This window comes from Numida meleagris, chromosome 3 (assembly GCF_002078875.1).
Source record: "Numida meleagris isolate 19003 breed g44 Domestic line chromosome 3, NumMel1.0, whole genome shotgun sequence".
Classification (NCBI taxonomy): domain Eukaryota; kingdom Metazoa; phylum Chordata; class Aves; order Galliformes; family Numididae; genus Numida; species Numida meleagris.
The window spans coordinates 50,142,452-50,169,538 of NC_034411.1; the positions used below are offsets into that span (position 1 = coordinate 50,142,452).

The 27,087-nt window shown below is 37.6% G+C and overlaps 1 protein-coding gene and 1 long non-coding RNA gene across 5 annotated transcripts in view; one reads left to right on the plus strand and one right to left on the minus strand.

Moving 5' to 3' along the window:
• The window catches only part of NOX3 (NADPH oxidase 3), a 42,755-nt gene extending 15,932 nt beyond the window's left edge, over positions 1–26,823 (minus strand). For 3 of the 4 annotated variants that reach the window (XR_002437100.1, XM_021392349.1, XM_021392348.1), the window contains exons 1-10: positions 26,508–26,823; positions 25,745–25,840; positions 25,428–25,538; positions 23,582–23,666; positions 14,839–14,984; positions 11,707–11,888; positions 9,346–9,475; positions 6,145–6,237; positions 4,705–4,958; positions 1,339–1,501 (exon numbers count right to left, since the gene is read on the minus strand). Coding sequence is in view for 3 of the 4 variants with exons in the window: in XM_021392349.1 (XP_021248024.1) it covers positions 1,339–1,501; positions 4,705–4,958; positions 6,145–6,237; positions 9,346–9,475; positions 11,707–11,888; positions 14,839–14,984; positions 23,582–23,666; positions 25,428–25,538; positions 25,745–25,840; positions 26,508–26,552 (1,305 nt within the window). In the remaining variant the exon portion in view is untranslated. The remainder of the gene's footprint in view (positions 1–1,338; positions 1,502–4,704; positions 4,959–6,144; positions 6,238–9,345; positions 9,476–11,706; positions 11,889–14,838; positions 14,985–23,581; positions 23,667–25,427; positions 25,539–25,744; positions 25,841–26,507) is intronic. The other variant, XM_021392350.1, reaches the window with a different exon arrangement.
• On the plus strand, positions 4,741–9,338 carry LOC110396610. The gene is made up of 3 exons (XR_002437101.1): positions 4,741–4,827; positions 4,929–4,975; positions 7,670–9,338. It is a non-coding gene; the product is annotated as an uncharacterized LOC110396610 (long non-coding RNA).

Below are 27,087 nucleotides of genomic sequence, written 5' to 3' on the forward strand. Positions count from 1 at the left end.
AGGTATACTATACACTCAATGTGTAGTTAAATTCACTTCTTTTCCCCTTAAGATAACAACAATGATAATAGTAATATTTTTTTACATGTATGCATATACACTATATGTAATACACATATATAACATGTATATGCACACAGGTAGCCCTCCTTCCAGTAGAAATGATTGTTCTGATACAACGTGAAAGTTTGCAAGTACACCTCTTTTTACATCTAGCTCATATTTTTGTTTTTATTTCCCTAATTTCCCTCCTTTCTCAGTGTTTTTTCTGCCTCAAAGATCCCCCCTGGCAATTTGAACCTGTCCTCAGCTCCTCAGTTACTAAAGTCCCAGATGCTTTCCCAGTGGCAGCTTGTCATTAAGATGCCAGTTTTAACACTTTTTCATTTAAAAAGATCAGCCCCTTGGTCCTGCAATCAGCTCCATATGTACTGACCCTCTCAGATATCTGTCCTTAAATGTGTGATGCTGAACAATTTCTGATTCAGCTTTTACATTGGAAAACCAACTGAAGAAAGCTGAAAGAAAAGGTCTGCAAGGTACCAGTTGCTATGATGGATAGGGAAGATCATGTTCAAAGCTATTTTTTTTTTTTTTTTGCCCTGTTACGTTCTTATCCCTCATCGAGTATGTCTCCTTCACCTGTCCTCTCCCAGTTGTGCCTCATCCATCCTTAGCAGAAGATGTATAACAGGTGAGTACATCAAGAGTATGTTAGCTTAATTGGTGCCATCCATTCCTTACAGCCTCCGGTATATTTTTTTCCAAGAAAATAATTAAAGTGGTTTACAGGCAGTAATATGCATCTTGATATATGCATCCCATCCAGATCTTAAATGCCTTTTCTCATTCCTTCACATCTGCAGGGTGAGAAAAGCAGCTGATGGGTGCTGAAAGCAGAATTCTGGATCAAGACTGGCAGCGCAAGGGCTTGCATGAAACCTGCACCTGGGCACAGAGCAGGCATTACCCTCAGGGCTCTCTGAGATGACCTCGCAGGAATCATTTTATAGGAGAGGGGACTATTTTGTCTTCTAGCTCTATGTGTCTACTTATGAAAGACATTATACATTTGTCTCCTACTGCAATTGAAAGTCTGTTTCTTCAGCTTTTACTAAAACCAGTGTGACTTGAGCTACCTTATTCCTCAGGAAATAACAGGGAAGTTGGGAGAACCTACCACGGAACAGTTCCTGAGACAGCTGGAGAGTGAATGAGCTCATCTGAGGGCAAGTTAAAGCACTTGAGTGAGTCTCCAGCTCTGAAATGCCTCTGAAACCTGGAAAAATAGATTTATTTGTGGAAATTTTTAATAGAGTGATAAACTTTCCCACCTACCTTCTGCAGCACCAGTACTGTGTTAGGATTGCAGCACTTGTACCAAATGGATTTTAAAATAGAGGCAAATGGTGTGACTCCTATCCCTGCTGCAATGCATACACTCACTCCGTAGCAAAAAACATCTGTGGTTGCAGATCCATATGGTCCATCCACAACCAATCTACAGCAACAAAACATTTAGTCAACAATCAGCAACATATAAAGCAGCAGAAAGGTTAAAAATTTGTTGGGCTACATGTTCTCAAAACAGATCTTCTGTTAAAATGAAAGAACTCTGCGCCTAAGCCGGCACATGAATAGCCCATGCAAACACATTTAATTTTCATTGGGTATCACTTAATAGCAAAGCAACTGTTTTTCTCTGAAATGAGAGAACAGGAACACCCATGTGGGTTTGGGGCCTGGCCATCTATTTAAGTATGCAATTGCAATTTTCTGGCTTTCTGAAATGTGATTAGTCATGTAATTGCATGTCCAAATTTAGCTGTGGAATTTGCATATTTAATTACAAATTACTGAAAAGCATCCTGTTTTAAAGCTTTATTTTCTGTATTGTATATATCAAAGTAAAGACAAACCGATTATTTTAATTATTTTGAAAAGTTCTCCATATGTATTAAAATAATGAAAGAGAAAGCAAGAAAAAGGTAAGCATATACAAAGAAACTAATATTTTCTCAGCTCTTTCAGAATAATCAGTATTTCAGAAATGCATTTTTGGCGGTAATACTGTACTTAGTATCTAGCACAGAGGAGAAATTGTAAAGGAAAACATTTGTTTATATTACTAGTCCGTATAATAAGTATTACTGATGCTAAAGCACTCATTTTGAACAACATTAGAGATGAAAAAGATAATAATAATCAGATTAATTCTACTACCACCATGGAATATAAATACACGCTTTGGAGTGCTCTGTCCAGTCTATCTTTAGATAGCGTAAGTGCTTCAGAAGATAGTTTTGGTATCTAACACTAAGTCCAGGAAGAAGAAGACTTTTTCTCCTTTCAGATTTCTGTTGTTTTGTGCCTTTTTTTTTTCAGCAATCATCTTAAAAGTTCAGTTTCAATAGTATGAGTAAACATGATGACATAAGAACAATGAAGTGTTTTAACAGGAAAGGAAAGAAAAATCACCAAACAATGGTACAAATAAATATCTGGACACAACGGATCTGAAACCCAATTGTTGCTTTCCCAAAGCGTACCTGAAATCCTAGAAAATGTTTTCTCTTTCATTTGTACTTGTCACATGGCTCATTTTAATTTCTGCAAGTGTGTTAGCAAAACAGCAACTCAGGGATAACTTTTGAAAATCTGGCCCCAGATAAAAACAAAATAAACTATTTTTAATATATATCCTTAGAAAAATTATTGTCCAGCCCTGTACTTTTTGTGCACTCACAATTAGAATTAAGAGCATACGTGTAAAGAGTTTAAGAATGATTTTAAGATAAATGTTCTACATAGATCAGTGTGGCCTTGGTAGCAATTCTCATTGTTAGTTGACTGAGAAGAAATAGATCTTGAAGGAATTTAAAGAGATTATTTAATCTTTCTGCATGCTATAAAACAAGTTCGACTATATTGAAATCATTCCTTAGAAATATTTGTCTAGTCCATCTGTTTGTAAATCATCAGATGTCAGAGATCCCATCATTGGTTTGAATGCATTGTTGTGCCACAGCTATAGAGATTAGCCTAATACAATTACTCAGAGAAAGCAGGGAAAGAGAAACTAAGCTATATAACCCATTCATTTGATCTAGAAAGGGTGCAGGAATGTAGGAAGATAAATAAAATTGACAAAAAATATTACATTTTCGTATGCCAAAAGAGGATTCAAAAACAGAGATATACACTATTCCTAGATATACTTTAGATTACCTGTATATTTAGGATACACACATATTTTACTTTAATCTTCCTTTATTAATTGCAATGTGCATATTTTATTTTTAGAACCTTATCATTCAGTTGCTATATATCTTCTGTCTTTTGCTTAGTTTCTGCTAAATGTTATTTCTGAATATAGCCACCAGTTTGGTGTTTATCTTTAGATACTCAAAGCTGTGAAAGAGACTTGTTTTTTCTTTATCACTAGCTTAACTATTGAGATATTCTTTGTATTATGTTGCAAGAAAGCAACTCAATGATGGCATTAGGCAGCCTAACAAAATTATAAAGAAGGGTTTTAAAGGTGACATTGCTGTTTATTTCAATGCTGCATTGAGGCTACCAACATTTGATAACATTTCCCTCTTTCTCCCTCTTTACACTGGATGTCAGTCACTGTGGGTTATTTCTGCTCCAGTTCTACTGAAACAGCAAAATTCTCTTTCCAGTTGCCTTTAACAAAGGCACAGCTTTCATTTCTAATTCTTATTAACTGACATGAAGCAAGAACTGCACAACACTTTCTTCTCTGCCTCCACAGTCTAGTACACCTCTGTAGCTTGATGGTGTCTATAAGCTTTTTAGGGGAATGTTCTTTAGCATCCAAGTACCACTAAATTACATAAAGTAGTTTTGCCTTTTGCTATTTGGTTTCACTAGATCCACCTCATCAAAAGCAATTTTCTGAGGTAGAAATAGCTCCTTCAGCGTTAAGTCCTACACATTCCACTGTAATAGAAATGATCCTGTACTGGGCTGTTTCCTGTGCTGAAAATCCCCCCTATGACCACAAGTTGCTAAATGGTTTGAATCCATCTCGTTTGGAGCCAGATACTTAGCAGGTGCAAGTTTGAATGGCTGTATTAACTTCAGCTGGGCCCTGCTGACTTTCAACAATGAAAGATCAACATTTTGCTTGGGTTAAGATGCTACAAGAGAGAACTTGAATGCTGATAACCTTAATATATTAGGACAGAGACTGAGCTAAGGGAGACTGATGAAAGGAAGTAAGGCTAGGCAGAGATTTCTGCAGCCACGAATTATCTGAGTAACCTGAAGCGACAAACTGAGCATTTGGGTGGCAGGTGATGGGTGCTGTCAGAAAGGAAACATCCAGAAAAAAATAGCTAGCAAGTAGCTTTTAGTGTTGTTTTAATTCAGTTTGCAAGTATCCCTCTATCAAGACATGTAAATAATAGCAATATATACATATATATATATATATATTGACTTGGACTTGGATTATTCATTGGGTTTTCATGATTGACATTGCCCTAAGTTCATGACAGGGTTTATTTGTAGGTTTTTTTTGTTTTGTTTTTGTTTTAGCAGAATGGCGTATTTCTGAACCTAAGGCTATGATCTAATGCTGTGCCATAAAGAACACACACAGAATTAATTAAAATCTTAAAAATTATTTTTAAAAGTAAAATTAACACTTTAAAATATACTGTCTGATACTCAAACCTTGGCAACATCCACAACTCCTTGAAAGCTTTCTCCTCTGCTCCAAAAGCCTTGAAGAGGGCTGCAGTCCAGTCCCCAACTACCCTGATGTGAACACTGAAGAAGTCTTCCTCGGGAGCTGAGGTGAGGGTGAAGGGGTGCCACTCCAGTGGTGAGATCAATGAGCACTGCAGAAAGATATACTGACCAGCTTCCATTTTAAAGCCATGTTTCTTCATGTGCAGCTCTAGGACTCCAGAGGAATGTGTCACCACCTGAAGAATAATAAAAGGTATGACTTAATTTTCTTTGAGAAGAGTAACAATTTCCATTGAGCTACAAATGACTTATTAATCATTTCTACTTGAGTTCAGACACAAGTTAATTAAAATTGGGATACACAGTAATTTCTAAATATCTTATAGATAACGATCTAAACTTCATATTGTAGTGCTGTTGCTGTCCAATAACTTGAAAGTGTATACAGTGTATAACACAAGGCAGCTATCTTTATGAGTCTTAAGAGGCAGAGTAAAGTCTGTAACAAATCAATGTTTTGTCAACTTTTTCCTAGTATAGAAGCCTTTGCAAAAACCTTTACCCAGTGCAAAATTACTCCTCAACAGGTTGGAATATTTTTCCAGTTTTACTCACTTGTTACACAATTAACTTTTATGTATGGGATTATTGTTGGCTTGGCAAAAAGAAATAAGCCTGGTGGAGTTCAATCCTAGTATACTTTTATTGAGAGGTAATCTCAGTTTAGCAGGCAGTTTTGCGTCACACATGGCATACTGAGATGCTCAGATCACAGCCACCCTGTGTAATCAGCAGCATGATTTACCCTGCATGCTTTTCCTTCACACAAGATAAGCCTTCTGATCACTGGCTCGATACGCATGGACTCAGCTGCTCCAACAGCCCCAATTCACTCTGCAGTGAATTAAACAGACCCTTAGCACACAAAGATATTTACAACCGGGACAAATTGTCACAGTTGTACTGGTATCAATGACGCTTTGACTATTTGTGCTGACTGATAATAAAGCCCTTAATCTCCTTGGAAGCCTTCAGATTTGAAAGTAAAAACCATATCCTGATGAAGTTGAGGGCCTCTGTGGCATTTACTACAGTGGAAGATGGGTTTCAGTTTTGTGGAAAGAGATGGCGTCTGTGCAGAGGTGCATGCTGTGATGATGGAGCCTTGTGAGTCTGGTAGTTCGTTAATCAAATTTGGTCCCATATGGAATATTCTTATGGACTTGCTATTGGAATAAATGTAAAACTAAAATCAGTGCTTGGCTGATACCGTACTAATGATGAAAGAGCTATTGAATCTGGAGGCGAAAAATAAGGTCGTAGTATGGAGTAGTTGTCTATAAAAGAGGCAAAGGAAGTCATTGCATAACGTTTTTTTTTTTGTTTTTTTTTTTTACACAAAAATGCAACTGTGTTACATACCTTAGTAATGACCACCTCCTGTTGAAATCTCCAGAATCTAACAATTCTTTCACAGATATACAACACCACAGGACTCACAACCCACTTCCAAGCCTGTAGAAAGTTGAATATAAAAAAAGAATATTTTTTTCAACTTCTACAAAATTATGTTGCATTCTTTGATTAAATCTGAAGTTAGCCTAAAATGTAAGTATTTTCTTTCTCTTCTGTGATTTTTGTTTCATTTGTTTCAATTTCTCAAAAGAGTATTTCTGTTGCTATCATAGCAATTCTGTTGTTCTCATGGAACAGACGTATGGGACTCTGTCACAGACACAGTCCAGAAACATTACTAATATCCATCTGTATTCTGGCCAAGAGTCCTTTAATATCCATTCCTACTATGAAGCAAAAGGATTAATCTGTTTAGGAGTTGTATATAAACATCATTGGACCTGAAGAAGTATAGATGCATATATTGATATAATATCACCCATCACAGCCTTACTTTTTTTTTTTCTCTTCAAAATCTAAAATATTTCAGAAGAGTTAGATAGGAGTACATCATACTGTCGGCTGTGATTTTTCTGAAACTACATGAGAAAACATTAAATCCCAAATTTTCAATTAGAGGAATGAGTTATAATTCCATTTAATCCATTAGTCAGCTCTTACTTTAAATGTTGCAGAGGATTGCTCTACTTCTAGTTGTGGACCACCAGAACAGTCCTAACTGCTTGGCTATTAAAGAATACTAGCTGGTGATTTTATAGAGTTGTACTACAATAATAGCTCAGATAATTAGATGTAATTGAATCTTTGGAATAATAAATAAGTAGGTGTTTTTTATGTGTGTTTTTTTTCCCCCTCTTTTTTTTTTTTTTCCCCTAGGAGATACAGTTTTATTTGCAATTCAATTACGTATACAACACATTTTAGCCATCTGAGGACTCCTCAATGATATGACAATGACTGAAACATCGACTTTTCCCCACAAGCTGAGTAACAGGGAATATAAAGTATCTTTTCTGAGAAGCAAGCCATAAAATTATGTGGCTTCCTTAGAAAGTGGTAAGAAGATGGAGCAGCAATTTCCCAAGTTTAAGTCTTGAAAATTAAATTAAAAAAAAAATACATGATTTAATAATGGGAAGAAACTAGTATAAGCCAGAAGATTCTGAGTTAAAGCAGAAACTCAACACATCCGTTGTCCCCAAATACTACAGGTGTCTCTGCACAGTGGGTAATCTCACTCGTCTTGAATATATTAGCATACATCAAGGCACAATAATGATGAGACCTGTTTTTCCTCCATTCCATTTGTGCTACCTGTAAATAAAAGCACGTGACAGGAATGTTAAGGCTGCAGGCTCTCTCATGCGAGAGCTAAGCTAAGATTTCAAATGTGACACTCCTGTGCAACAGAGCTTTCAATCCAAAATATCTAGTGGCTGGTTTGGGACAATGAGGCATCCACCAGGAGGACTGTGCTGCTAGACAGCACAGCTCCTGACCATCTAATCAGAGCATCTGTATTCCCACCCAGGTGGTGTTCCCTCCTGTGATGAGAATGGACTGACACAGCATAGCAATGGCATGGAAGACACTGTGGGGATAAAAGTTCAGATGCACTGGGTGTAACAGGAATGCTTAAACATCCTCAGTGGGAGGAGATGAACAGAGACATGAGCAAGTGTAGATGGCTGAGAGGGGGGCTCATCTGCCTCAGCATCCCCCAGGAGCCATGGCCACAGGAGTGTGCGCGCCGGTGCCACCTCACACAATCCCAGCTGCATGGGACAAGGCACAAGGCTGTCCCCTTGGCTCCGTCACTTCTGTATTCCTGCCTTGCTGGTGCTGCCGTGGCTTCTGAGTCTCTGAATGGATTTGTGACCATTGATGCTTGCAGGCATCACACCATAGCACAGCACTCATCCAGCAAAGCGCTGTTCTTACAGACAATCGATGTGCCATATGGTATTATCACAATTCATTTAAAGTAATGTGACTTTGCAAGCACGGCCTTGGGTATGCAGGAAAGTGTGGCAAAGTAGGTTTAACATGGAGAAATGGAAGTTCTCTCCAGTTAGCTTTATGATAATGAATGTCAAGGCATGCTGTTGGAAGCAAGTTTGTGTCTGTATTCACAGTGTGCAGCCACCTATTGATTTTTATGGTGACATTGTAGCTGAAATTTTTCGAGAGGCATTCATTTTCTCATTAATATTCAGTTTGAGTAGTGGCTAACAATAGTTTAGTTTAAGAAAAATCTATGTCAGCCATTAACAGAGCTGCGAGATACTGAATGCTAATTTTTCTCCTTTACATTAAGATATCCTTTCATACGCTTTCTCTTTCTGGAAGAAACAACAAAAACTTGCATATGAGCAAGCTAAATCTTGAACTGTAAATGTTAAATGATCTTGTTTAGATGCTAGACATCTGACACACTGTACAAATCTGCTACTTAATTACCCCCTGTGGATTTGCAATCTTGCTGCAGTGAAACCACCCTTCTGTGGGACATTTTTCCTGCCTTTCATAATTTATTGTTTCAAATTCTCTCCGTTTTACCTAACTTAAGACATCAAGGCTGGAGGATAGGAGGTATGTGCCCCAAAGCAAGGACATAATCTTATCTTCAGTTTAGTCTCCCTTGGTAATTAGGCTATTAATATTAAAGCACTATTAGTTAAAATAATAATAATAATTTGCATCCCTAGCTCTCCTGTTTCACTGCGTTTTCCGTATCTCTACTCTTAAAAGATTTTCACCTAGAGACCATATTTGTGCAATGAGATGAGCACATTAAGGCTATTGCTGAAGCTAAACAATAAAAACAAAATGTGTTCTGTTTTGTTGTTGGGGTTTTTTCAGTACAAAACCCACAAAAAAGAGAGGAAAAAAAAAGCAACAAAATCCAACCAACCAACCAAAACACAAATAGAGTCCAATTCTGAAATAAAAAGAAGTTGTGACTAACTAAAGAATCTTCCAGAAATAATAATAATTATTACTAACACCATATTTTTCCAAATCTCACTGTGTTCTCAGTGCATAGGGGGAGGTCACAGAACAGAAATGGGCAATTACACTCAAAACATGACACTGAGTGCCAGTCACTGGCATCACACATTGCAGCCCCCTCATTCCCTATGGCAAACACATGGCCTCTCAATGAAAGATATTAACCTAAAAGCAGAAGACAAACATCACTCTTACCACAGGTTTGTTGCCAGAAAACTGTGGCAAAGGACACTGAGTGGCTTTCTCCCATTCCAAGTAGTGATCTTTACAGTAAGTGACGTTGTGAAGCAGCAGACTGTGAGGTGTCTGACCCCGGACTAGCTGACTTAAAACAAAAATATTCATCAGCAACACACCTCTTTGCAATGTCTCTGGACATGTGTAGGTTTTGTATTAGTACTTGAATGCAGACATGAAGACAACTGACATTCAAAAACAGGCCATTTCAAGACTATTCTGCTCTCTTTATGTTTCCTTTATGTTTGCCATGACTTTTTGAGCACATGCCATAAATTAATGATGGTATTGGTATATATCAGTGCAAATGAAGAGTGGAGAGCTCTTGCAAAGAAAATGTATGTTTAACTTTCTGTGTCAAAATCAGAATGATTTCCAAGTTCTTTGGAGCAGACACACTGACCCCCTCTATATATGAGCATCTGGTACTGATTAGAAAAACAATAAACTTTAATGGAGACAGACCTTCTCTTTCCTTTGCTGCTTTCTAAATGCATTTTTAAAAGCTGCAAATAAAGTTGGAGGACTGTAATTAGATGTGTGCTTTCTAAACATATTAAAATCTAAGTTCTTTACTTCTGAGATTGCTAAGGATGTGAATTTCCTAAACATATCAGTCTTGACTTCTCAGTTTTAATGTGTTTCAGCTGGTGTTTACTGTGGGTAGAGAAGGAAGGTTTTTATGAGAAACGCTGTTTGTTTCGCATAGCTTCTCTGAATTTTCCCTTCCATTCTCACTTTGAATCTATAACATTAGCCTGTCCTGCCTACTTGTCTTACAAGAGACAAGCGCTGCCTTCTTTTATGTGGCAGTATCACCAGCTGCCACCAGTTTAGACAAAAGACAGAAAAGAGTTGAGTGAGCTGTTGCTTTTGTCCAGTCACCTGAGAAGGAGGAAGAGATGGGAAGTGGATGAAACCTTGACTTTTGACTCCTTTTTGTAAATGGGGTGGTGGAGATATATTGGGGCAGCAGGAGCTGCTCTGTGGCAGTGCACTTCCCACTTGGTGAAAGCATTACATTCATCTAACCCTACTAGATACTGCTAAATAATTGTCCCCTTGAAGGAATGTCAGTCAGCTGTCTAGGTAGAGGGAGCACACAAACCAAAGACTTCAGAAGGGTTCTTTATAGTTGCTTGAAATTGAATCCTTACAGATTTAAAGGGGAGAATTAAGGAATGCTTTTTAATCAGACCAGGATACATTTTACAGCATCTGTTTGTAGCTGTGCCTCCGAAAGTTGGGACTAACCAATTAGACCAATTTCAGGAATCCATCAAGGCCAAACTAAGTGTAGCAGATCTCTAAGAACAAGGAAGGACGTGAGGAAAATAACAGAGCACAAAACATCATGCCAGCCTGTTACCTGCCTCATGATAACTTCATGAACAACTGGAGCAGACGTGCACACTTTGCAGTGGGCTAAGAAGTTCCCATGTGTCAAAGAATAACGGTCTGTACATACGTTAGAGGTGGCCAACACCATCTGAATGTTTTATGAAACAGATGTGAAAAGGATATTGTGGCACTGTCCTTACATCTGAAAAGTATTACTATAGCTTCAGGCCATGTGTATACCAGGTAGTCAGCAGGAGAAGATTTATAGAGCAGAGCACTTTTTGTTGAGGCCCTTACACTGTGCGCATTTGGGAGTTATCATTAGGATGAGGTCTACTTTGGTCTCATGAATACAGAGACAAAACTGCTGGTATAGTTTCATCTCCAAACACTCCACATTATACAATCTGAGGTTGTGCAATAATATGAACCAAAAGACAGTGAGAAAGACCGTGAGATTTGTCTCAAAATCATGCTCCTTATCTGAATTAAAATAAGCGCGTATGTGCACTGCTAGAGATTCACAGTAACACTATTGAAGAGGGATGAGAAAGGAAAATGAGGGGAAGTGCGTGAGAGAGAGGAAGAAGTGCAGAAAGCTTAGCAAGCTTGTACAAGCTCTCTTGAAAAATGCCTTACAAGAGCTATGAAGTTAAGGAGTATTCCTTATTAATTGGAGACCATAAAATTTTGATCTGTAATGCCCCAGATCTTAGAGATGAAAATTCCTTCAGTCTGAATGTGTTGATGCTGCAAGTCTTATGATGGGGAGACAGCAGAAGAGTGTTTGAAAGAACTGAAACACAGAAAAGTCCTTGGAGAAGTAATGTGTACTAATCGCAAAAGGTTTTCATTTTGGAATCTGTCTCAAGCAAAGATCTCAACAGTTTGTTAATAGAAAGGCACAGAGTGAAAGATTTGGATTGTTTCATCGCAGACTGTGTACACATACCCCATGTAGTTCATGCAGATACTTACCCTGTACCATGGATTATTAAACCAATAAAGAAAACCACAAAGAAGTGGTGGGTATACCAGAACACCTCATAGCATGACCTTCTGATGAGCTCTGTAGATGAAGTCACGATCAGAACAAAAGCCACAGTTATCATTACTCCAGTTACTCCAGCTATGGTAGTCAGTACCTCTCCCGTTGTGTTCTAGAGTAAGCATACATTATTACTATTAGTAATATTGTTGTTGTTAATAATATTTTTACTGTTAATATTGTTACTGTGGTTACTATTATATATGAAGTCAAATTCTATGTTACATTTTCAGCATAGGAACAAAATCAGAACATTACAATCAGGCAAGGCAAACCTCCATTTCCTTCAGAAAAGCATGGAAAATCATCCACCTGTTCTATTTCCAACTGGGCTTATCCCAGGCAGATTTATAAATGTTCACTGCCACTGATTTGTTTGAGGAATTAAAAGGAGGGAATCAGGCAGTCCCAGTAGTACTTTTACCTATTTATCTTATGTAAAAGTGTCTCAGAAGAAAAAAGGAGAAGATTAATCTTAGAGATGTAATAACCAAAACAGCTCTACCAATTGTCTTATTCATGTGAGGATGATAAAGTGAGGTGCTAAGTCACTTGGAATGTGTGGGTCTCTTTTGTGCTTATTTTACATCAAAGATTTTCGCAGTCCTGTAGTGGTGTATAAAAATGGCATATTCTCACTTACTTAAATAGCATTTCTTATTTGCATGTTCCTTACATTTGCCTGTACAGTCATTGGATAATATTTAGTTTTTGAAAGATATGTTTATATTTATATTCACATTTTTATGCTCGTCAGAAATGAAACATTAATATTCTGGGCTAGAGCGTGTTCCTTCTTGTTCGTGACTCACAGACATCAGCACAGGTCTGTTACAACTGTCTAAACCCACCAAAATAAACTGAAGTGAGAACGAAGACATATTTTGAACACAACAGTCAGATGCTGATCTCAGTTGTAAAGTGCAAATCATGAAGAACAGCAGTAAGAATCTCACATGCAAGATGAGACTCAAGCTAAATATGCCAGCAGAGTGTAAATGAAGCCCCCACTTGGCCTGCAAAGCATGTATCTGTTTTTCTAGGGCTGGTGTGCAGGATGGAGGAAACTGTGTATGCCTGCTGGATCATGAGTTGGTTCTACAGTTTAGTACAGTAGAAATAAAACCCATATTGTGTTTGTAAATTGCACTCATCTGATATGGAAATCCTAGAGGTGATGAAATTCCACAATGTCATTTTTACCATCACTTTTTACAGTAAAATCATCCTTTCAAATATTCACACTTGACGGCACACAGCACATTTTCAAATTGGTGCCTGTGAAGAGTGTGTTTAGACCTTTCTACATATTAACAGGATTGATCTAGGTGATATTTTGAACATTTCCACTACAGTGTCTAGTTTGAATGTTGAGATGAAACACAGAAAAATGTCAAAAACTCTTAGTACATTTCTACTGCAGGGTTACAATGGAATTGAAAAGGAAACCTTAGTTGTTACTCTCAGAACTTTCCTCTCTGAAGTTAGAAGCAATCTTTGCTTTGCTTTCCTTCATAATTTATTAATTCTGAGTATAGCTACTGAGACACAAGTGGGAGATAAATACAAATATTAGAGGTTAGAGTATAATCTAGGCTGTAAATTTGCAAGTAATTGTGGGGCATATTACTCTGAGAAATCTGGAAAAAATCTCTGAAAATGCTAGCTTTCTTTCTCAAGGGTATTTAGGATTTTAATGTTAATTAGAAGCATACCTTTAAATTATATCACTATGGGAAGGCTTAGCAGAGAAAAAAAATGCATACTGGAAGACAGTGGGTTGCCATTCAGTACTGTGAACTCTGCTTTGTTCTGGGGAAACATTTCACACACATGTGGTGAGAGTGGGCACCAGATATTCAGAGGCGACACAGCTTAGTCCTTGCTCACTGTTCTGCTCTGGCTACTTTGTCAACACTAACATCAACGCTTCTATATTCATAATATTGAGACCATTAATTTGCTTGTTTTTCTTGAAATTTGAGAACTCTTTATTTGTTTGTTTAGAAAGATGCAAAAGTCACATTTAAACTGGAGAAGAATGGAGAAAAAAATGGGATAAAATGCCTTATAATTGAAAAGTACTGTTGAATGAAATCCTACTGTTGATTGTCCAGCCATCATCTCACTTTGTGTTTGATTAAAAGGGCCCACTCCGTGGTCTTTAAACAGCCTTTACCGCAAGCTGAGTATGTGGGAATTTCCTCAAAGGCAGAAACAATACATGTGGGAATCCTACTAGGGCTTGTGCAGCCTGAGAGTACACAACAGCATACAACACTATACACAAAAAATGGTGTCTGATGAATAGTGTAAGGAATGAAGCTGAGCAACTTTTGCATGTTTTATATGCATGCATTGCAGAAAGGATGTGTTTTTCTGTATCTTGTGAGTACTGTAAGGAAGATCTCTAGCCATGCTGTTGTGAGGTAACCTAGGAAGCAAGCAGGATGCACAGTATAATTATTTCCCCAAAGTAAGCAGAGCCATTCATTTGCAGGACAAAAATGTGCATTGTCCTGCAAACACTGTCCCTGGCTTCCCAGTACACTGCATCCCATAGGCAGCAAGTCTCTGGGTGCTGTTGGATGTGGTCTTCCTAGGGCAGCCCCACTCCGTAACAGGGCAGAACCAACCCTCAAACTGAAAAGATATCCCATGAGGAGAGACAGATACCAACAGTGAAAGAAATGTCATGTGTTAATGCTGTTTGATTGTTGTTATTTCTTTCTAGAAAGAAGTTGTGTTTGCTCCATATATTTAAAGTTTATTTTTGTTTTTAAAATTCCTTGCAGGTTTGTTTCACTGTCTACAATTTATAATGCCCCTTAGCCTTCCCCCTACCTGTCTCCTAGCAAACCAATTAAAATACTATAGGAGTTTCTTTGAGCTAAGTAACCTGAAATTGCAGCTCTGAGTAAGTGTTTTCAGCTGAAATTGAGGTTAACCTCTGGCAGCACTTTCTTGCTCTGGTTAAAAGGCTTTGAAATATAGTTTTCCTGACAGTAAGATTCACAGAGGAAAACTTTTTACATGAAGAAAACCAAGAAGTGACAGCTTACCGTTTCGTAGGTCCGGATTGGGTTCAAGTAGCTTTCATTTGGCCTCTTGCCAAGGCCAGAAAGTTTATTCCGTAGCCCCCCTGCTTCCTTCGACTGGCTGTTATGATACCGCTCTATATTGAACAAGTGGGCAACAATGTGGATGGCTGCATGAGAGAAGAGAGGCACAAAATTACAGGCATGCTCCTGTGTATCCTCAGTGCCAGAAGGAGCTCCATTAAACCACACTACAGACTATTTAAAAAGCCTGTGCATAAACTGAAAGCTTTGCTCAGAGTAAGCTGTCAATAAAAGGAAAATTTTATCTGATATATGCTCAATGTGTAGAAACTGGTTCAAACGAGAGAGGAGAAGAACAGCTGCAGGGTCATCTCCCTCCCAGGTTTACAGTTGAGTGCCCAGCAGCCTTCAGTGTCATCCAAGGCAAATCACTTGAGAAATGAGATAAAGCAATTTACCTTGGGTTTTAAAGTGTTAAAAGTAAATGTATTAAAATCCACATTTGTTTGTGGGTTTTTTGGTTTTTTTTCATGAATATTCTAATATATGCCAAGGTCTAATTTTGCTACATAGGATATTAACTTGTCCATTTTAGGCATAGACTTGCACTGGGGAGACTTAAGAGATGCTTTCAAAATATTCCCATATCAACAACTGGATATAGCATCACAGTATGCTGGTGGAGCCTGGGAATCCCACAGGAACTACAATTTTAAGGAAAAGGTCTGAATCACAGGGTTAGCTCTGGTTTGCCCTCAGCAGCAAACATTACTACTACTTCCGGCCTGATCCTCAAAGGGAGAGGAAGTGACGAGTTTAGAAAAATGCGTAAGTGAAGAAAGAACTTCCTCATAATCCCTTTTCCAAGTGGAAAGATGACAAAAGAGGGAATAAAACCTTTGTTCTACTATTGGTAAACATAGATAAAATCATAATCACACTAGGTGCAGAGTTTCACAGTTTTCAGTATGACAGATTCTAAAATCCATTACAGGAAAGATACAATTAACGCAAAACATTAAATACTGAAGAATGAAAACCAACAATGATAGTTGTTTACAGTAGAGCTATTAGGATACGCTATTTCAAGATTTTATAATTATCTTCCCATCATCATCTCTCCTTCAAGCTTTATCTGTTCCTGTCCCTGACCATTTAAAGAACCTTTTAAAAAGCAATATTGGTAATAAACCAAATATCACCTGCTTCCCTGAACAATCTGCTCTCAAAAGAAGATTCTTTTATTCTTTTCTTATTCTTTCTTTTCTTCATTTCATTCATTTTGTTGCTTTTCTTGTATTTTTCTTTTTCCTCTTCTTTCTTATTCTCTTTTTTTCTATTTTTCTTTGTCTTTTTTTAATTTCCTCTTGCTTCTTTTCCCTTTTTTAATTGTTATTCCTTGCACAAGAATAATGCCTTACTGTACTAGTCATTGTATAATTATAGCTAAAAACACTGGCTTAACTGTTTAAGGATTTTTGTCTTTTGGGTCCACTTAGTGAGCTTTCTCATTCCCTGTGTGGTTCCTAACCAACATGTGGAAAGGGCTGCAGTCATGGGAATACAAATCAAGGAAGAATGCAGAACATGGAAGTGCTTAAAGTAGCTCAGGCAAAAAAGTGAAAGATCGCACTCTGTCCTCCAACAGCAGCTTAGCCCATCTGTCCAGGCTGGAGAGAGGTTATTTCCATTCAGTTCTGATGTGATCCTTGTAGAGCAGCAGATGTGCTCTTGTTGACTGTCAGGTTACACTTCACACAAAACATAATGTTAGCTTAGGGGCTCTTCCACCATTTATTTTCACCTGCTCTATCTCATTTCCCTGTGCTTAGGCACTCACTGGGAGATGAAAGACATGTTTTTAAATACTTGTCATATGTAACTTAAAGTAGAAATTTAAACCAAAGTACCTGTGCAAGTCACCAGGCTGACTGGTTATTCTCTTGTGAACTGTTTCCTGATGAAACCTTTAGTGACAATAATCAGGTAAGGGCATCCCAAGAGAATAACCTGAGCACCCACACTACAGAATTTTTTGACATGTTTTTTTCTGAATTTTTGGACCAATGAATAGTAAATTTATGTAATCTGGAATAGCTTCAGCAGGATGGAGACTGAATTCAAATGGATATAAAGTGCACAAGATACAATGAGCCTCGAAATTAGAAGGCGGATTCAGGCCATCAAAGGAATGAGACTCTAAAATAACCTTTCAATAAACACGATAATAGGATCAAGCAATCTAAGCAGCTTTAGGCTGAAGGTTGGCCATTTTATGAAACTACATATATGATGTGACCACCAACATTAGAGGGTGCTGGGCTCGGTGACCCAGCACATCTTGTTTGTGTCCCTACAGATTAGGTGCTGCATGCGAAGCAGAGTGGCCTGTGCCAGACTCAAGGTGCTGGCTGCAGCCCTGTCCTCATGATGCTGGAAGATCGCACAAGACCACAAACAGGGCAGGAGATGTGCGGGCGCAGGCTGTCAGAACCCGAATGCCTGAGAGGACCCAAGCTGCAGGGTTGAGGTGGCAGCTGTGTGTGGGTTGTGGCAATCTATTCCCTGGAGTACAGCTGATGTAGAAGCAGTATATAAACACCATTTATGTATTTAAGTGTAACAGCATTTTTAAGTGCTGAGTGGGAAAGAGGGAGTTGTTCCTACATGGGACTCCCTTCAGAACAGATGTTTTGGCCTGCTAAGGATGTTATCAGAACCAGTTGGAAGGGAACCAAGTCATTGCTCGAAGAGGACCTAATTTCTCTGACATCTGACAGAGCTCACTTGGAGAACAAGAGTGATGGGTACCAGACAGCTGGCTGCGGTAAGTTGTAGAGCAACATACTGCATGTGGTCCCCCAAAAATGGGGAAGAAGAGAGAAAAGTTTCCAAGTTTGGAGCACCTTGAGAGTGAATCTCTGAATGGGTTTACATTGCTGATAGTCGGCATCTGCAAGTGGTTAGTGGTGCAATCAGTAATGGAACTCAGGCTTTCCATACCTGCAGGATGGGCTTTATCACCCATCTCTGTTCAGAGAAGCTGTTGATGCCTCTTCTCCAGACATGGTCAATGCCAGTTTGGATCGGGTCCTGGGCAGCCTGATCTAATGGGTGGCAAACCTGCCCATGGCATGGGGATGGAACTGGATGGTCTTTAGTGTACCTTCCAATCCAAGCCATTTTTTTCATTCTCTAATTCTGATATGGTATATTCACCACAGCTTTGGGATCAAATGTATTTTACACAGTTGGAATCCTTAGCTTTGTTTCACCAACACAGTTCCCTGAAACACATAAACTGTAAGTTTGGACTACACTCGCTCATTTAGAGTAGCAACAATGACTAGATTTGGAGGTTTCAATCTGTATTCATAGTATAACTTACTCTATTTCATCTTTGAAATACCTGGGTTTGTAAAAAATGTATATGGCACATGGAAATTTTCATGCAAAACAAAGACATTCCTGTTGTTTAGAAAGCTATGAAATCTTGCACTTTCCTCAAAGTGCAGGATTGCACATGGTTTGTAAAAATTCTAGTCATGTCAGCAGTGACAGGAAACCTAGTACTATCTGCTACGCGCTGAGTGCTGAAAGTGAGATGAGATGGTAGTTTCTTCCATATTCCTTAGCAAATTATTTGTAATCCTAAACAAAAAAAATCCTGTGGGTTGAATAGACTTCATGCCTCAAGAAGATCTCTAGCCTAAGATTTAATGAAGGTAATCATGTTGCCAAATTTCCCTGGAAGAAGGGATCTGTTCTCTTCAACTTAACCCAGTGAGTTTTTTTCTGCAAGCTATTAAAATACACTGTTTTGTCCAACTGTATATTATTCTGCTTTACTGTAAACGTTACTGTCAATGGAAACATCATCCCACAATCTTCTTTGGAAATCTTCCCTTCTGGGTAATATTCTCTCCAGCTTTCATCTAGCAGGTATAAGGTATTACAAGAGTGGGAGACTTCCAGAATGAACAGGATAGGTCTTGTTTTCAAGCTATTCTGTGGTAACTATTAACATATACAATATAATGATACACTGAAAAATATTAACATTCAAGCTAATGTACTGAATATGTCAGTTTAACTCAATTTCCCGTGATCTTAAATTTTGCCTTGAGTGTCATTAAAGTAATACTTCTGATGTTGTTTTTCTGTGCTGCCAGGAAAAAAAGATGCAGTCTAAAAGTGAATTATAGCTGGCTGGTAAGAGTAATGCAAAGATCTAATTCCATTTTCAATGCAGTTCATTTAATGTACAATAACTGTAGCAGACTAAAAAGTCTAACACTGGATACATTCCCATTAGCTAAAATATTTTACATCCCTAAAGTACATTTTCTGAAGCTTCTTTGCATCTACAGTGTATAGAATTTACCAAGCAATTTCAAAACTTATGTACAAATTTCTGAAATCTGCATTTACAACAGCTGTAGCAGTTTTTGTTTTTTTTTGTTTTTTTTCCCCTGCACCGCTTAGATAAGCTAACAGTGAGAACAAAGTTTCAGGTATTCAATACAGAATTTTCAATTCAATGTTTTCCTCATTCTGCATGACTAAATATAAAGTACAGAATAAACCATGCAGTCATTTAAACAGAGTTCTCTTTTTATATCAGTGCATGAAGACTGAAGGATTTCAACTGTTGTTTTTAACAACATCTGGAACCTCTGAAGCACTTAATATGCATTAATTTGTATTTGACCCTGAGATGTTTTATGTGGTCCACATCTGAGATCAAATAAATGTTTTATTGGAAGAAGTGGAGGAGGAAAAGGACTGCTATTAGAGCATGGTGTTTACGGTACATATTCTTAAATACAAAGAGATGTGATTAAATTATCTTGAAAGTCTGGTCAATTTAGCTCGTCTTATTCAGCCAATTGTATCTTCAGTGAAGCATGCACAACTCTCATTGAACCAAACAGGAATTGCATGTGTTTATCTGAGAACAAGATTTCTCCTTTTCTGCATGCCTGTACAGGATGGTAGTCAAATTGAAGCTTTCAGCTAGCAGTTAAGTATTTTGGTTAAACAGCACATCATAGTAAAATTGAAGGGTCAAAACTGGACCTTCAAACTCATGGTGAGGAGAACAGCTATGTAGGAACTTAGGCCAGGAACAGGCAAGTCTGCCCCTGACCAAATCCGTATTCTTTTGCAACCCACTGCCTTGTGCCATTTCTGGTTACACAGAACCCTCAGTTCAGCTTTGTGCTGTCTCTGTGAATTAAAAATGCACAGATTATGTGAAAATTACAAGAGTGACACACAGAAAGTTAAATGAGATTAAAACAAAACTTTTTTAGAATGTTTATGAACATCAAACATGAGCTTGACTTGGACTGGTTTTTATCTTATCTGGAAGATTATAATCTCTAACTTAATGCATTTTCCTTCCCAATGTTTTCACTAAGTCTGGGACTAACCAATTTGACTGAAAAAGAAATAATGCAGTTTAATAGAAATTTGATTTTCTGCAATTTCTGGAAGTATTATACCAATATATCAAGTAAACACCTTTTGATTATTCACATCTACTTTCCTGAAAACTTGATAGTTTACACAAAGAAGTTACTCAGACTACCAAAGGCCTTCACCTACAAACACTGTTCAAATATGTTTGAAAGTGAAAAGGTTTCCTGTTTTTTTTTCAGTATAGGTTGTTTTCAGTGCTTGTCAGAAGCCAAACACACCTGGCATCTCTGTATTTCTGTCTGCATTTTGCATATTTTAAAAGAAAAGCGCACTACTGGAATTCGTGAGGAGCAGAAAGCACCATTCCAAGCAGACTAATTACAAAGAAACCCGCTGTCGTTCCCCTACTTTCCCTTAATTTCTTAAGCTTTATTCACATCATAATTCAACCACTGTTGCAGGAATAGATCTGTATAACTTTTCTGCAAGCATCAAAACAGTGCAACAAATAGGTTGTTCTTCAAAACATACCAAAGTAAAAAAGTTCCACTAGCACTGCCCACTTTATAAAAGGTATGAATGTTCTTTCTTATGATAGCAAAGACAACACAGTAAGAAAATGGTGTTGTAGAGAATGTTATTTACTATCTCTTGTAGATATCTTTAGGTTCAGCGTACCAGCTGTCAACTGCAAAGTCTCTTTAAGAATTAGAAAGTATAGAATGATTTGCACTGATCAGGCCGAGAGTGCATGAAACAGTAGTTTTATTCTAGCAGAATTACAGATCCATAAGGAAGATTTATTAGTGGGTGAATAACTCCCAGACAGCTCTTATCACAGACAGGCATGCAGAATGCAGGAAGCCAAACTAAGCAGAATTCCCTTTACTGAATTTTCAATGATGCCCTTGATTATAGATAGCATTGTTTACCCTCTCTTCCCTCCACCTTCCCTCTTCCACTTGTCTCTAATTATATCCCTTTACGACCTGACCAATTAAAGCCTGCTCTTGGATTTGTATTAGAGTTGATGAAAAATTAAAAACACAGATGTACTTTTTTCAAGGCCATGCACACCTCAGCTGAGCTGTCTGACTGAGAGAAGTCAGACAATACTAGTGTCACACTGAATATTTTTAGCACACTATTAAATAAATATGCTGGAATAACACCACCTGGCAAGCTGAGATGAATGCATGTTATTTTAATAATAAAGGAGTCTACAATTTTATATTGTGAGGATAAGATTACTGATCTGATCTGCAAATTGGTTTAACTTCTTGCTGCCACATTTAGGCTATTGATCATACAGGGGAGAACATTCACTTAACTAAGAATTACTAAATTGCAATAGTCTAATAAGAGTTGACTATGCTTCTGTGTAACAAAAGGAAATATAGGTGGTACTTGGATAAATAATGTGTCAGTAGATAGAAAAATGACATCTATTTATACATCATTTTAACATTGTCAGGTTTTTTAACAAGGGACTCAATATACTTGTGGGCACCTTTTTTTTTTCTCCGAAAAGAGAGAATGCTTGTTTTCTTTCACTATATGTGCTATAGATCAATTTTTTTTTTTTTTGTATTTGAAATTTAATTCCAGACAACCATGTTTCTGGCCATTCTTTACCTAAGACTGACTACACAATGATGTAGTGTTTTCTCAAGAGCTATATTTGTTTTTCACTTGTGTGGTAGGGAAGAATTTGTCTTTAAGTTGTCATGGTTTTTTTTTTGATCAAATTTCCCTGTATTTTGTTATCTTCTTCAATTATCTTGTCAACTATTTGTCCATTTTTTGTTCTGGAAAAGCAAATCAAACCAAACCAAACCAGCCGAAGACAAAAACAAACAAACAAACAAACAAACAAACAAACAACAGAAAAAAACCACACAGAAAAACCAACCAACCCCTTATTTTCTCTCTAGAGAGTTATAGAATTAAATGGTGATGCTTTCTATCATTTCATATGTGTCTTTCTTCTTGGAAATACTGAGGCCATAAAGTAATCGCTTTTCTAATAGACTTGCACTTCCCAAATTGTCCATCTTAATGCACTAGGAAACGTTTTATATGAATTTAAAACCTAAAAACATAAAAGCTTTGACTGTGCAGTTTTGCTTTATTTTTGGAGCATGACTAATTATACACCAAGTAGAAGCTGGTTAGTTTACATTCCTGGGTTGATTTGTTAATTAAAGAAGCAATGTTGCGTTCTATATGAATCTGCTATATGCTGAAACCGAACTCTGATAAATAAATGGATATGACAGATAAGTAAATCATCATAACATACTATAGGTTGCACATTCTCATCTGCCCCCCTTCTGCTCTGAATTCTTTAATGCTACATACAAGGGACAAATTTTAGCTGTTGGCTCCTGACAGTGATCATACACACAAAGGAAAGCGGCTCCTACACACAGACTGAAAAGTATATTGGGACCAAGATCCACCCTGACAGCCAGCTTAGGGGAAATACTTCTACCCTCCAATGTATTTGGCTTGTGAATAATCCTGATTAACTCCTCCATCTCCATCACTTTTTCTAAGAGAGCAATACCACCTTGCCCAGATACTTCCCCATCTCTATGCGCTCATGTCCTTCATATTGCCTTTTGTTCTTCCTTCTCTTCACACTGCTCTTTCCCACACTATCTCCTGTTCCCCTTGTGTCTTTTAAATTCCTTCAAGCTCCATTCTTCTCCAGATCCTTAACCACCTGGGGAATAGGAGGGTGTCATGTCTTCTTCCCAGCCAAGCAAATGAACATCTGGTCAACAGTCAAAGGGACCAACAAACTTGAAAAGAAAACTTGAGATCTCGAGATGCAGATTTTCCCTGTACCTACATCCTAATTTTTAAAAACATGTAGGAATTTAATGGCTTTGAGATAACTACTTCTCTCAAAGTTATATGAAATTTATTACCCAATTGAAAATTTATTGAAGAAGATTTAACAGTGGATGGATGAACAGTGTAACTCATAAGCACAATTTCCTTAGGAAATCAGACTATAATGCTATTTCATTTCTCCAAACATCTGCTCTCAGATGTACAATGAAAGTTACTGAAACCAAATTTAAGAATATACAGGCTGGTCACATCAACTAATGAGCAACCAATAGTTACTATCCAAGTTGAAAGGATGACAAATAGTTAATCAAATGAGACTCCTCGACTTACTTAAAGATGCAGTTATCAAATGCTAGTACATAAATAGCACATATCAGAGCTGATGGCATTATTCAGAATCACTGTGAAATTCAAAATAGTTCAAAGGCAAAGAACAACAACAACAAAAAAAGCTTACTTGCATTTACAGCTATTCCATAGGCAGCCACCTTGTGAAATGCGATGTTTTTGTCAAGCTGTCTCCTTGGTGCTCCTCCACAGCACTTGGTAAAAAAGTGAAAGTTGTTTTATATCATTCCTATTACTATTTGCAACTTACATTTTGGAAAGGAGGATAGAGGAATTCAGTATATCTGAAAATGAAGTTCTGGTTCAAATTTAACTTTGGGGCTCAAGTAACTGTTTTTGGTTTAACAACACTCCAAGATTTCTTAAAACTATTCAGCTTACATAGGGGCTCAAATTCAGGTAGGGCAAAACTGCTTTCCTCTGTGAGACGTGGGCAGCTTATCTGAGCTGACAACTAATTTTCTGGCATAAGAACACCAGAGCTGGCTATATTCACAACCAGATTGGGCCACTGTTGCTTGCAAGCTCAGAAATTGCAGTGAGAGCATTTTTACTGCTTTCAGGAAGAGGAGACACTAGGATGGTGAGACTGTCTAGGTTTCAGACATTTGCATGCTTGTGTGGTACTGAGCCACATTCCCATTATTGGATTTGCTGGCCAGCAAGCGGCTCTGCACAGAGCCCACTTGGGGCTGGGCTGGGCTGCAGTGAGCCAAAGACAGCACTGTCTGCAGGAACCTCAACAGCACCTGCAGGCCCAACTCAGCCTCTGAAATATGTGCTGGCTGGCTGGATTACTTGCTTGGCCTGGAACAGTGCAATGCCAAAGATCCTGGCGTGTAACCATGTTGTTTCCCAACTAATAAGCCATCCAAAAATCTGGAGCACTGCAGGGTGCCATGAGCTTCCTCTGATGGTTGCTGCATCTAGTCTTGTGCTGGCCACGATGGAACCAGCCAAGTTGCTCCCTGCTGAGTGCAGAATGTTGTTCAGAAAATCAAAATATTGATCATCTGTGAGAAGAGTACCAGTTCTCCAAGTTCTTACTCAGTATTTAAGTGGGGATGCAAATATTTTATATTAATTCACAAATTAACTCAGAAATTCAGGACAATTTTTTTTTTAAATTCGCAGCTCCATTGGACTCAAACAGTCAAAAAACAGTGGAGATTCCCAGTCTAAAGACTGGCTGAAATGTGACAGTACTTTGAAGGATGGAAAAAAAAAAAAAGCAGAACTGAAAATAAGAACTAGATTACAATAAAAGAAATTAATGCCATGATTTCTAAATTCCAGTTATTCTTAGAGTTGTGAAGTCATCAGTGATTTTTTATCCAAACATGATATTGGAATTCTAATAATTATAATTCTCATAATTCACTGTAGGCTGAAGCTATAGCTAGTAGAGATAACGGCATAAGTACTCCCTATGTGTGATGCCAAGGTTAATGTAAATGTCTCTGAGCAGACGGCCACTCAAATACAGAAGACACAAGCTTACCAGAAGGGAAGAATTAAATGGTGTCCACTCAGTCAAAAGGGCTTAGACATACTCCTTATTATCCTTGTGACATGTTTGTTTATCTGTACATTTCCTCTCACTGATTTTCCCTTTTCAACTATACAGGATACTCATGATATTTAAATATTCTCTACTTTTGGCTGAGTTGCATTCTTACAACCCCTATTTGTCGGTCCTCACTTTTCACTTCATGACACTGTGCTATGCAGTGGCTGCCAAAATCAGTGTTGCATTGAGTGCTGTGTTAAACAAGTAATTTGTTTCTCCTCAGTCGTGAGTACTGACAATTTAAATGGTAATAGCTAGGCAATAGTGCACAGACTTGTCTATCAAAACTTAAGATTACTTGGAAAATGTTTGATATGGACAATATTGCAGAACTATAGAAGTAAAAAGGAGAGGATAATATGGCTATTTGAGAAATGGTACTTACAATGCTTGCTCCTCTTAAGAATGAAATAAGATTTCTACTGACTGGTAACAGGATTAGCATGCAGTTAAAATTAAGGCACGTTGCAGAAGCTCTCGCCCAAGCCAAGGTTGACTGTACATATAACAGTATAAAGAAATTAGATTACAAGTTTGGAACAGAAGAAAATAAAAGGAAGAAAACACTACAGTAACATAATACTTTTATATGAGAAAATTACTGCTAAACATAAAAAAAATATTATCAGGAAAGATGTGAATAAAATCAGATTACACATTCATTCTTCTTGTGGAGCCTTTAGCAATCAAATTCATACTTACTCCCAGCATAATCCGTGTATAAATGTAAGCATCTTCATCTTCATACCAGTGGAAAGTATCAATAAATAGATATAAATTCAAGCCCAGCCACACCAACTACAAAGCAGATAGGCTGCAGATTAGTGAAACTTAGAATATTTTTTAATGCATATAAAACTAGATATGGTTATAGTTTTGAAAAGTATCTGAGAAATACTTCAAAATCAGTGTGCAATGCATCTCTTGATCACAGATGATAGAAATCACAAATGCCTGCTGGAACGAGGCTATCTGTTAGCAAATGCAGGATTATTGCCCTATCCCCACATCCCCAACAGAGGATACAGATGACATTTACTGTGTGGTGGTAAACTTGATCTTAAACACGGGGCTTAGCCTGGTGTCTAAAAGGGCAATAAAACTTAAAATTAAAGAATTCCAGAAACAGAGCGAGTTAGAAGCTGAGGAAATTCCTTTCTCTACCCTTCATACTCAACTCACCAAAGCCTCTGAAAATGATCAGTAATATAATTTGAATTACAACTCCAATCCTCTGTTCCCTTTATATGAGGACTAATGTATACAGACTTAGAAATAATTAAAAATAAAACAGTAAGACTTTAAATTGTTTTTAAGACCAGTTATAAAAAGGTTGCTGAATATTTTATAGCAAACTTTACATTTAGCTTGGGAGTATTACTGTAAGCAAACCATAAAATGTCTTCAACAAGCTTGAAATATTTATATTTATCCAATTAGGTTTTTTAACGCTAAAAATACTCACTAATAATAGGACTGAGAGTTTTTCATTCAAAATCCAGCATGCCATCCTGAGTGTCTCTTCTATGCTAGCAGCAGCTGAGTCTTGCCTTCCAGTGTAACCTGAGTTCTCTGTCGATTCCTCAGGCTTTTCTAGTAACTCCTTTTGTCTTTAGATGTTAATAAGCACCTAATGGGAGCAGGAGCCCTCCAGGAATTTTCTAATTAAAATCCCCCTGACAAGAACATATCACCCAAGTGACATGTCTCATGACCTGTGTAAATAAAATGCTGGTCATTGTCCAGACATTCCTCTCCTCAAAGTTATTTCTCAGCAAATGAGAGATGCTGTCATTATATTGTTCTCTGCACTCTTTTACTAGCATTTATTTCTTGTGTTTTTTTTTTTTTTTTAAGTAGTAGTGGTGGGTTTTTTTTTTTTGTTTGTTTATTTGTTTTCCTTTCACTTCTCTGTTTGACCAGAATGTCATGGTTCTTCATGATCTTTCTTTTAATTTAGTAGCAAAAGTGAGCATCCCTTATGTGTGAATAAGAAAGAATTGCTAAAAAGCCTATAGGAACTGTCAAAGTCATTCAGTCAGGAG